Source organism: Elephas maximus, chromosome 2 (assembly GCF_024166365.1).
Source record: "Elephas maximus indicus isolate mEleMax1 chromosome 2, mEleMax1 primary haplotype, whole genome shotgun sequence".
Classification (NCBI taxonomy): domain Eukaryota; kingdom Metazoa; phylum Chordata; class Mammalia; order Proboscidea; family Elephantidae; genus Elephas; species Elephas maximus.
This window is the reverse complement of record NC_064820.1, coordinates 13,031,565-13,044,163: the sequence shown is the minus strand read 5'-3', so window position 1 is coordinate 13,044,163 and position 12,599 is coordinate 13,031,565. Positions and strand designations below refer to the sequence as shown.

The following is a 12,599-nucleotide window of genomic DNA, read 5'->3' as shown; positions in this document are numbered from 1 at the left end:
AAAAGGTTGAAGGTTCAAGTTCACTGAGAGGCGCCTTGAAAGAAAGGGCTCTTCATCTACTTCTGAAAACTCAGCCATTGAGTGAAACCTTATGTAGCACGGCTTTCCTCTGACACACATGGGGCCGCCATAAGTCAGAGGCAACTCGGTGGCAACTGGTTAAAATCTCCTCGACCCCGGAAGGTGGTCAGATTCCACTTTCCTTTGCTTACCTTCTACCGCATCACTAAACCCACGATCCCGAGGGTTTAATCCTAACCTGCGGCTCTGGTTGGTTTCTTGTCTTGTTTTTCTCACCAGAAACATTCTTACAACCTTTGGTCTCTCCTCTTAGGTGGATTGGCTGTCCTTTGCGTAGCATATCTCTGTAGCTTGTCTGAGATAAGGATGAAGATAGCGTATACTTCCCCGGTGCCTGCAGTACTGCTTATGGGGGCATTTGTGGGCACTAACAGCCCTGGAAACTGTCCCCTGCTCACGGGGTTCTTACAGTGGCGAGTGACCCAGGGAACACGCTTCTCATTCACCCCGCCCACCTTCTGGCTCTAGATTTTTCTAGCCTGCCATTGGTGGTTAGCAAATAGTGAGCTGTCAGTGACTCACCCCTGCAGTCAGGCACCCTGACACGTGACACCTGGGCCACATGATGAGAAGGAGTCAGTTGCCTCTTCAATATTTGCTTGCCTGCCAGCATCTGACCAGTGGGCGATGCTTCCTCCTCTTCCTTTTCCCCTTGGACAGGAAGCTGCTCTGCAGAAAGGTTTTTATATCAAACTTCCTTTCTTCCCTAAGCCAGGCGGCATAATACCAGAGCCTACCTTCAGGTTGTCCCTTATATCACTCTGAGGAACAGTGCTCTGTGTCGCTGAAGGGTGTACCTGATGGGATCAAGGTATGGACGGCTGGGCTCTGACCCCAGCTCTGCCACCTGCTGGCTGTGTGGTTCAGGCAGGCGGCCCCCATTTGTGCCTCAGTGTCTGCTCCGTGGGGCTCTTGTGCCTCGGCGTCTGCTCCACGGGGCTCTTGTGCCTCGGCGTCTGCTCCACGGGGCTCTTGTGCCTCGGCGTCTGCTCCACGGGGCTCTTGTGCCTCGGCGTCTGCTCCACGGGGCTCTTGTGCCTCGGCGTCTGCTCCACGGGGCTCTTGTGCCTCGGCGTCTGCTCCACGGGGCTCTTGTGCCTCGGCGTCTGCTCCGTGGGGCTCTTGTGCCTCGGCGTCTGCTCCGTGGGGCTCTTGTGCCTCAGTGTCTGCTCCACGGGGCTCTTGTAAGGTGTGAGGTGATGCGTGGAGAGGGCTCAGAACGCACCTCACAGAGCAGACCTCTGGGGCACTTGCTGCTGAAGTTTGCGGCACAAGTTGGAGAACCATCGGGGTCTGCGGTTCCGAGACGGTGAGATGGCAGTAAGCTGCCGCATCAGCAGAGCTCCATGGTGGGCTAAGCACTTCATAGGATCTCGTTCAACCCTCAGCAACCCCATAAACAAGCTGCCACCAAGTCAGCTCTGACTCACGGCCTCATGTGTGTCAGAGTTCTGTGCTTCATGGGCTTTTCAACAGCTGATTTTTCATAAGTAGATTGCCAGGACTTTCTCCCAAGGCACCTCTGGGTGGACGTGAACCACCAACCTTTCCGTTAGCAGCCGAACCCGTTAATCATTTGTCCCATACAGGGCCTCCCTGAGTTGATACCAATGTCTCTTACACAGGAGAGAACCGTGGTGAAGATGCACCGAAGTACCACAGACTTGAGGGCTACAGGGGCCTCCGAGAGCCAAGGGCTCAGTTTTCTCAGCGTGTTCTAAGAGCAGCTAACAGCTGAGCACCTCCTGTGTGTCGGGCTCTGTTGTAGGTGTTCTGCGCGTGCTAGGGTGTTTAATCCTCAGGTACGCCTGGGACGAGGAGCACCGTTACCCTCCCCACACAGAGGAGGGCCCGGGGGCCTGGGAGCTGCAGCGCTTCGCTCATCTAGACGCACACGAGGCAGAGCTGGGGTCGGAGCCAGGGGTCGGGACCCTTGCCCTTCGCCTCTGACAGCACTTCCTCCAAGAGGAGCCTGTTAGTCTGTAAAGGCAAAGCTCTGCTTTGAATAACAGAGTCCCTGGGTGGTGCAAATGGTTAACGCATTCCGCGGCTAACCAGAAGGTTGGAGGTTCGAGTCCACCCAGAAGCATCTCGGAAAAAAGGCCTGGCAGCCCGCTTCCAACAAATCAGCCGTTGAAACCCTGTGGAGTGCAGTTCTCTGACACACGTGGCATCACCGTGAGTTGTGGTCGATTGGTTGACAACTGGTGAGTTTGAATAACAGCCACCACAGCAAAAATCTGTCTTACATTTGCAAATAATTCGGCAAAGATGTCTGCAGAAGTAATCCTGCAGGTGCATTTTTATAAATCGGGAGTTGTAGAGACAACGATAAGCCAAATAAGTATGTGCTGTCATTTTTTTTGGCAGGATTGCAAGTTAGAATTAATCTGTCTCTGCCCTTGAGTTATTGTGATTACTGCCACTTTTTATGGATGCATTAATCACCAAGGCACTGTGAGGTATTAATGAAGTTAATTGTTTTTATAAACTAGATGAAATAGCAGGACCGATCCTGGGCGACTGAGCCCTGACACTGTACTCACAGCACAGAGGCGTGAGCAGGCCGCCCCTCGGAGCTTAGGAAGACTTGATTATTTCAAATGTCACCTTGACATCATCCATCATCAGTTTTCTTTGTGGTTAGTTGTACAGATCTTATTACTTTTAGTCAGTTTACAGAACACATCTGTGAGTTTTAATTTAAAAGTTTTATGTCTACCATGTTGAAAGGATTCAGAGGCCATTTTTTTTTTCTTGCCTATTTTATGTTTTACGATGCTGGGTTTTTTGTGTGTGTGTGTGTGTGCTTTAGGTGAAAGTTTACAGCTCAAGTTAGTTTCTCATACAAAATTTATACACACATTGTTATATGACCCTAATTGCTATCCCTATAATGTGACAGCACACTCTCCCTTTCCACCCCAGATTTCCCATGTCCACTCAACCAGCTCCTGTCCCTTTCCGCCTTTTCCTCTCGCCTCTGGACAGGAGCTGCCCGTTTAGTCTCATGTATCTACTCGGACTAAGAAGCATACTCTTCACGAGTATTGTTTTATGTTTTGTAGTCTAGTCTAATCTTTGTCTGAAGAGTTGGCTTCTGGAATGATTTTAGTTCTCAGTTAACAGAGAGTCCGGGGGCCATGTCTTCTGGGATTCCTCTAGTCTCAGACCATTAAATCTGGTTTTCTTAATCTGAATTTGAGTTCTGCACCCCACTTTTCTCCTGCTCTGTCAGGGACTGTCTGTTGTGTTCCCTGTCAGGGTGGTCATTGGTGGTAGCCACGTACCATCTAGTTCTTATGGTCTCAGACTGATGGAGTCTCAGAGGCTGTTTTTAAGCAGGCACTTTAGTCAGTTTCTGATTGAATTGAGATAGGAGTAGAATAGATGGGGGAGTCTGTAGGCAGTGCGAATGGTTGGTACACTTGGCTGCTAACTGAGAGGTTGGAGGTTCAAGTCCACTCAGAGGTGCCTTGGATGAATGGCCTGGCTATCTACTTCCAAAAAAATCAGCCACTGAAAACCCTATGGAGCACATTTCTACTCTGACACACGTGGGGTCACCATGAGTTGGAGTCAACTCAATGGCAACTAAAAACAATAGTAAAGAAATGTTCAGTTGGACAGTTCTTCCAGGATCCTCCCATGGCTAAAAACATTCAAAACTCTCCGATCTGGGTGGAAAATTATTTGAACGTACTGTAGAAACCCCTGACCCTGTAGGATTCCCGCAGGGAAGGCCCTGCTGAAGACAGGCTCACACCCCATAGTCACCTGCACAAGAGCCACAATCAGCAAACAACATGCTGCAGGGTTAGTGTAAAACGTGGGGCAGGGCATCTGACCTCACCTAATTTCACAAAGGGGAAGAGAATCAAGACCAACAGCCCAGGGCTGGTTGCTGTGAGACAGAAGTCAGGTATGCCTCCACCCTCCAACCTTTCTATCAGTTCTCACACCAACTCTTCCTCCCACGGCACTCTCTGCCTCTCTGCTGGCTTTGATAATTCGTTGCGGTGGCCACACAGAACTCACAGACAATACTCACCGTTACAGAGGTTATCGGGGAAGTGTAATAGGTTACAGTTAAGGATCAGATACAACTCAGTATATTGTTCTTAAGTCAGGACAGCCTCTTCTCAGCCATGCCCGCAGTCATGCCTGTCTCTGGCCCTCAGCCCAGCTTCTGCTCTGCTGGGGCAAGTGTTGTAACAAAGCTCTTCTAGCTCTGCCAGTAAGTGCCTAGAGGTACTCCCACTCTGCCAGGAAGCCTTGACCTGAAGATGCTCAGCTCTCTCTCTGTGGGCCAGGAAGCCCACAGCACCATCTCCTGCCAGTCTCCTGGTTCTGCCGCCGTTTCTCTGCTGCTGCTTCTCACTGTCTCTGGTGTTACAGCTTCTCTTCTCCGTTCTGGTTCTGATGCCTCTGCTGCCTCTCTCCATCTTCCGTGTTACAGCTTCTGTCTCTCTCCCTGTGACTCTTTTTAAACCTAGTGGGATGGCAGAACTGACCAATCCCCTCTTTAGAGTTCCATACACCATATTTGCATGGTCTCACTCCCACAAGAGTGCCGTGCACCTTATTTACATTATTAACGAGCTATCCAATCTCCTTGGTGGGCCACAAGCACCTCATTTGCATAGTCCCATCCAGTTATTTGGCGGGAGTTACAAAAACTGTGGCTAGAAGGGCTGTATCAGGTAATTCACTGCACTGTAGCTAGGCTCCCAGAGACATCACATAATAAAACAGCTGCAGAATTTTATTTCCCATCTCCATTTCCAGTGGTATGGCAGACTTCATAACTTGGGAAATATCCATTCAAAACAAAAAACCTGGAAATGCTGGACCCAATTTCTTTGTTTTATCTGGACTTAAAGGGAGTACCAGGGGCTAAAACAAAAATGGAACTGAAAATCCAAACAGTAAGTAAGCAGTAAGGAGATACTGTTGTTCAGTGCTGTTGAGTCAGTTTTAGACTCATAGTGACCCCATATGACAGTAGAACTTCTCCATAGGGTTTTTTTAAGCTGTAAACTTTACGGGAGCAGATCGCCAGGCCTTTCTCCCATGGAACCACTGGGTAGGTTTGAACTGCCAACCTTTTGGTTGCTCCATCTAGGCTCCTTAGTAAGCAGATACCAAAAAAACCAAACCTGTTGCCATTGAGTTGATTCCAACTCCATGTGACCCTATAAGACAGAGTAGAACTGCCTCATAGCGTTTCTAAGAAACAACTGGTAGATTCGAACTCCCAACCTTTTGGTTAGCAGCCAGACACTTAACCACTGCACCACCAGGGCAGATATACAGCTGTATACAACAAACAGTTATACAACTATAAAACAAGTATGCATGAAAAAATTTAAAGATATAAAAACTGAAAACAGGAGTAAAGAAAAAGACCCTATCAAAAAAGACCAAACTAATTTGAGAAAAAAATAAGGCCTAGACATGAAAAAATAAATGATTGAAATAAAAATCAATAGATGGGTGCCATCCAAGCGCAACAGTTGATCTCTGTTTGTCTGGACCAACAGGAAGAAGCAGAGTCAGGAATAGGATATGGAATGTGTGGCTGATGGTCTCCATGAACAACTGCCTCCTTTGCCATGAGACCAGAAGAACTGGATGGTGCCCAGCTTCCATTATTAAACATTTTGATCAAAGATTCTAGGGGAGAATTTTGATCAAAAGGAAGAAAGTATAGAACAGAATTTCAAATTCTTATGGATTCCAGACTTGGAATCATGATGATTGGATGAACACTTGAAACCCTTGCCCTGAGGTAATCTTTAAACCTTAAACCAAAAATATCCCCTGAAGTCTCCTTAAAACCAAACAATAGTTTAGCTTAACTAGTAAAAAATGTTTGTGTCGAGCTTTGTGCTCTTTTAAGAACTATCTGTGTGGGATCAAATTGATAACAGCATCTCGAAAGATTAGACAGGAACCTTAGGGAGCAGTGAATTTATGGAGGAGAAACAACTCCGAAAAGGAGGATGAGAATGGCTGCACAATTCCAAGAATGTAACCAGTGCCACTAAGTGGTACGTGTAGAAACTATTGAATTGCTATGTGTTTTGCTGTGTGCATTCTTAACAACAAATAAAATTAAAAAAAAAAATGAATAGGGTTAAAAAGCAGCTTATTGGGAGTTACTGAACAGGATTATATCTCTTTTTTTTTTTGGAACGTATAATGTCACCCCCTGTCCTCCTCCGCCAGTGAAAAGAAGTGTAGGTGGCCATGGGGAGATTCTCATTCCAGACCCGGGGCGCTGTTTAAACACAGCTCTTTACTTCATCCCTCTCTGCTTGGCCCTTCTAATAGACAGCCACTTACATACTATTGGCATGAGAAGCAGGTGTCATCATCTTTCTGAAGTCAGAAAGATTCTGGCAGAATCTCCCTGGGAAATTGAAGCCTGTGCTGAATTTGAAGTGCGTAAACCTGAGGGTGTTTCTCACACCCTCCTTCCTGTTCATCAGCACGGTGTAGAACGTGTCCTGGACTTTTGTGACACAGTAGGTGCAGCCAAATGTATACCATGCCAAGTTGAAGTGCACTGTGTGACCTGAGCTGCGCTGTGGCAGAAGACCCAGGTTCGGTGGTAGAACTCTTCGCCTTCCATGCAGGAGATCTGGGTTCAATTCCCGGCCAATGTACCTTATGCGCAGCTGCCACCCACCTGTCAGTGGAGGGCTGCGTGTGGCTATGATGCTGAACAGGTTTCGGTGGAGCTTCCAGACTAAGACAGACTAGTAAGAAAGGCCTGGTGATCTACTTCCAAAAAGCAGCCAATTAAAACCTTACGCATCACAACGAGCTGATCTGCAGTATATCATGGGGATGGCACAGGACCAGACAGTGTTTCGTTCCATCGTGCAGGCGGTTGCCGTGCGTTGGGGGCCAACCTGACGACAGCTAACAACAGCTGTTCTGAGGAGGAAGGACATACGTGGGGTGAGGACGAGTGCCCTTGAAAGGATTCTGTGTTCTCTAGAGCCCTCATCATGTGCTGGGACTCTTCTCATTTAAACTTACCGATCTTAGAGTATTTATTGCTCTTACTCTCTGCTTTCTACGGATGGGGCAGCGAGGCTTTGAGGAGCTGAGTACCACTCGGAGACGACATAGCTGAGGGCATGGAGGAGCTCGTAGACTCCCAGGCAGGTGCCGTGGCTGCCCAGAGAAGCTGGTTCCCTGGATGTGGGCAGCACTTGCATGCATTTGGCCAGCATTTCCAAACTCTGTTCAGTGGAACACTGGAGCCCTAAAGGAAGATAACCCATTACTGGGGAAAAAAATGTTCTGTGGTCAAATACATCTGGGAAAGACTGTGGTTTCTGCTTGCCGGTCCAGGTTAGCACCCTAAAAGTGGAGAAAATCTGTCTTTAGAAATCCCATTACCTTCGTTTCACCTAGCATTTCCTACACTTACTAAATTCTAGAACATTAGTGGTTGTGGTTGCTTTTCCTTGCAAAACAGTATTACCATTTTATCTTTTAAGAAAACGCAGATCGAGCCACTATGAGATACCACTTCACACCCACTAGTGTGGCTCTTATCAGAAAAAGGGAAACTAACAAGTGTTGGTGAGGACATGGAGAGACCGGAACCGTCATCCGTTGCTGGTGGGAACAGAAAATGGTGCCGCTGCTCTCGAAGGCAGTTTGCTGGTTCCTCAAAACGTGAAACAGAATTACCATATGACGCAGCAGTCCCACTCCTAGATATATACCCCAGAGAATGGAAAATGTATGTCCACACAAAAACTTGTATACAAATGTTCATAGCAGCCAAACCCCAAGACCAAACTCATTGCCGTCGAGTCGATTCCGGCTCATAACAACCCTATAGTTCACAGGAGCAGTTCCTAATATTCAAAAAAGTAGAAACAGCCCGAATACCTGTCAGCCAATGAATGGATGAATAAAATGTGGTGTATCCATGCGATGGAAAATTCTGCAATCAGAAGGAGTGACATAATGATACAGACTACAACATGGACGAACCTTGAAAACATTATGCTAAGTGAAAGAGGCCATATATTGCATGATGATATTCACACAAAATGCCCAGTAGAGGCAAATCTTTAGAGGCAGAAAGGAGTCCCTGGGTGGTGCTGATGGTTTGTGCTCAACTGCTAACCTCAAGTCTGGTGGTTCAAACCCACCCAGCAGCTCAGCGGAAGGTAAGGCCTGGTGAGCTGCTTCCCTTAAGATTACAGCCAAGGAAGCCCTGCGGGGCCAACTCAGTGGCAGCTAACAACACAACGACGCAGAAGCAGAAAGTAGATTAACGTTTTCCAGGCGAGGGGCTAATGGGTGTGGGGTTTCCTTCTGGGATGATAAAAATGTTCTAAAATTGATTGTGGTGATAGTCCTACAATGCCGTGAGTACATTCAGAACCACTGAATTGCACTTTAAGTGGGTGAATTGTATATGAATTACATATCCGTTTTAAAAAAACCTTTAATAGGCAGAATTAATATCTACCCACGCTCACTACAAGGAGCCCTGATGGCACAGTGGTTAAGCACTCAGCTGCCAGCCAAAAGGTCGGTGGTTCGAACCCTCCAGCGCCTCCACAGGAAAAATGACCTGGTGATCTGCTTCTGTAAAGGTTGTTGTTGTGTGCTGTCAAGTTGATTCCAACTCGTAGTGACCCTATAGGCCAGAGTAGAGCTGCCCCACAGGCTTTCCTAGGCTGTAATCTATGGGAGCAGATTGCTAGGCCTTCTTTCCTGAGGAGCTGCTGGTGGGTTCGAACTGCAGACCTTTTGGTTAGCAACCGAGCGTTTACCCACTGTGCCACTAGGGCTCCTTTAAAGATTTCAGCCTAGAAAACCCTATAGGGAGGTTGCACTCTGTCCTGTAGGGTCGCTAAGAGCTAGAATCGACTCAATGGCCACGGGTTTTGGTGGTAACACTGTCTGGGGTTTTAGAGGACACAGAAGCCGTCTGCTGCTCCCCAATGGGGCTCTGTGCCTCTGGCAGAGTAGCCGTCCCATTTCACCTGTGGCTGTATCGCCGCCATCAAAAGCATCCTTGATATTTGAGAAAATGTCACAGGGCAGGACTTAGTGAGTTCTTGTTGCATCAAGAAGATGAGCAGACAACAGAGAACCCCTGAGGGAGCAGGAGAACAGTGAGATGCAGACCCCAAATTCTCATAAAAAGACCAGACTTAGTGGTCTGACTAAGACTAGAAGAATCCGGCAGTCATGGTCCCCAACCTTCTGTTGGACCAGGACAGAGCCATTCCCGAAGCCAACTCATCAGACATAGTTTGGACTGGACAATGCGTTGGAGAGGGATGCTGGTGAGGAGTGAGCTTCTTGGATCAGGTGGACACTTGAGACTATGTTGTCATCCTCTGTCTGGAGGGGAGATGGGAGGGTAGAGGGGGTTAGAAACTGGCAAAATTGTCACGAAAGGAGAGACTGGAAGGAGGGAGTGGGCTGACTCATTAGTGTGAGAGTAAGTGGGAGTATGTAGTAAGGTGTGTATAAGTTTATATGTGAGACACTGACTTGATTTGTAAACTCTCACTTAAAGCACAATAAAAATTATTTTTTTAAAAAAGAAAATGTGCAGAACCTAAAGCAAACAGCCACTTCTTCACTTGGTTTATTGTTTTTTACACCACTGCTCCTAAGAAAGGCTTGACCAAGAAAAACCAGCCAACCAAGAGCTTTGGAAAGTTTCTGAGCGGACCTGGAGTAAGAGGTGGTTGAGTGCTGAATCATGGTATCTCCTCCAAGCACTGCTGACCCTCCGTAGTTAGTGATTGTCACCGATGGACTTATCTAGACGACCTTGTGGTCATTGGGCAGCCCCAGAAACTTTCCAGCTAGCTCTTTCTGATGCTCAGGTTATTCCATTTCCACGTTAATCATACCCCTCTTTCTGTTTCTGTTTAAGTGAAAGCTGGCGGAATGCGAATTGTGCAGAAACACCCGCACACCGGTGACAGCAAAGACGAGAAGGACAAGGACGACCAGGAGTGGGAAAGCCCCAGGTGGGGACGTCCGGTGACTCTTGAACATGTTTCGCAAAGAGCCAGGATTTGGTTAAACGTTAACATTTGTTCTCGGCTCTCTGATTCTGATAACTCCTGGCCTCTTTCTTTTCCCAGTCAGCGAGGTGGGGGTTTTGTTCCCAGATGGGGAGAGATCTAAACCAGGCCTTCTTCCTGATTAAATACCACTGGCCCACACTGCACCCCACCACGCTCCACCCCACTGGCCACACTATATCCCTGCCAGCCCACACTGCACCCCCACCATCCACACTGCTCCCCTCACCCCACACTACACCCCCACCAGCCCACACTGCACCCCCACCATCCACACTGCACCCCCCCCACACTACACCCCCACCAGCCCACGCTGTACCCCCACCACCCATGCTGCACCCCCCACCCACACTGCCACCACCATGACAAATCCCAGGTTCCCATTGTCTCTCCAGAGGAGCATATACTAACAACAGTTGGTGGACAGTGGTTCTCAACTTTGGCTACAATATTGAATATATTGTTCACACAATATTGAGTACTGAATATTGAAATCACTTGGACACCCTTGGAAACTGCCATACCAGTTGGGTCTCTGGGGGTGGGCCTGGCCAGCTAGGCAGCCAGGGCAGAGAACTCCCTTATTTAAGAAATGTTCACTAGCATTTGGGCACTCCCAGACCTTCAGCCAAATCTGGAGTCAGCAAGGCCACACCTGAATCAGTGTGCAGGTGTCCTTACATAGCCGCCCCTGGCCCCAGCCCTCCTGGGTCCTAGAAAGCTCATCTCCCTGAGGGTACCATTCTCTGATTTCGTACCTGTTGACCTGGGAGGTTCGGATTTCGAGCATGGTTTAGGGACCTCCGTACAAATCCACTTTCTGTGGCCTTGGAGTACACAAACATGCACCACAAACACACCTCCCTCTGAGTTTCTCCGTGTTCGTCGTGTAACTTGTAGCCAGATGATGTCTGAGCTAGGAGAAGGTGTAGAGAGGGAGAGAAGGTGTGGAAAGAAGCTAACCTTTATTTCGTGGGGCAATGCCCATTATTTCATTTCATTCCAACAGTCTCAAATAGTGGGGGTGTTCTCTCCAGCTTACACCTGAGGGAACCGAACCTGCACAATGCACCTTGCAGGCTGATGAAGCAGGAATTTAAACTCAGGTCTAGTGGACTCCAGACCAGGCTTCCAAGAGAGTGTGACCTCCAAGAGCACAGACCCCCGTAACAAAGGACAGGTGTGTCCTTGGGGACCCCACACGTCTGCATACATATATGATTTACCATGGGCTCTTTTCTATCAAATCCCATATTGTGTGAGTTACAGTACAGTCACTTGAAGGGAGAAGAAAATTTGGGGCAAAGTTTACAAATTATTATTGTGTATTTTAAATCATGAGGTCAGCAATGTGAAGGTTCAGCCCAAAGTCTGGTTTTTAGAGAAGGCAGCGGCTTAAAAAAAATTGTAGTTATCTTTCTCACTGGCTGTTTTCACAGTCTGTGCTTGGAACATCACAACCTCCAGAACTCCTTTGATCCACAACCCTGTATCTGAAAATCTGGGGGCCCAACATATTTGAGAATTTAGAAATTTGGGGATTTTAGTAATGATTTTAGGAAGAAAGACCTGGCAATCTACTTCCAAAAAAAAAATCAGCCAGTAAAAAACCTGGCAGTCACAACGGTCCAGTCTTGCTGTGCATGGAATTGCCATGAGTCAGAGCCGACTCACCAGCAGCCAGCAACAACAGCGGTCCCCGTTTTAGGAGAACAATATAGTGCAAATGCCATATAGCACCCTTGGCAAGGTCTTGAGTCCCCTGGGTGGTACAAATGGTTAACGTGTTTGGCTGCTAATCAAAAGGCTGGAGGTTAGAATCCACCCAGAGTCCTGGTGCTCTACTTCCAAAGAAATCAGCCCTTGAAAACACTGGAGCACAGTTCTACTCTGACCCACGTGGGGTGGCCATGAGTCCGAATCAGCGGCAGCTGGTGGTGAGAGCGGGGTCTCAGCATGTTGTAGCCCATATATGATGGTCGCACCATGTGAGATAAACTTAAAAAATCTAGAGTTGTGTGCTAGTTCAGATCAAGCTTTACTACAAAATGCGTTTGTATCAGGTTGTCTTGCCTCTAAATGCATCATGAGGAAACTTCCGGTTTCCAGAGAGAAATTCAGAATTGTGGGTAAGAGCGTGTATGCCTGTATTAATTTCCTTCTCTGGGGAAACCTGGAATTTCATTGCCCTTCTTCACATCCAACTGTTCCCTTCAGAAGGGAGGAGGAGGAAGAGATAGAAAGCCTTGCCCGGAACATAAATCTGGAAAGCTAATGAAACACAGGCCCTTCTGTGAGCGTGTGAGTAGAATAAGCTACAGTGAGCTGTTTCCCTGCCCAGTGCAGCGAGAGATGATACTTTACGGGCGTGTGTAGAAATAAGGACAGAACAGCCCATTGGCTTTGCCACTATTGATTTGTTTTCCATGA

General features: G+C 47.8%; 1 protein-coding gene across 1 annotated transcript in view; it reads left to right on the top strand.

Annotated features, from left to right (window-relative positions):
* The window catches only part of DAP (death associated protein), an 85,047-nt gene that overhangs the window by 7,934 nt on the left and 64,514 nt on the right, over positions 1 to 12,599 (top strand). Inside the window, exon 2 of the mRNA XM_049861136.1 lies at positions 10,016 to 10,112. Within this exon, the coding sequence (XP_049717093.1) occupies positions 10,016 to 10,112 (97 nt within the window). The remainder of the gene's footprint in view (positions 1 to 10,015; positions 10,113 to 12,599) is intronic.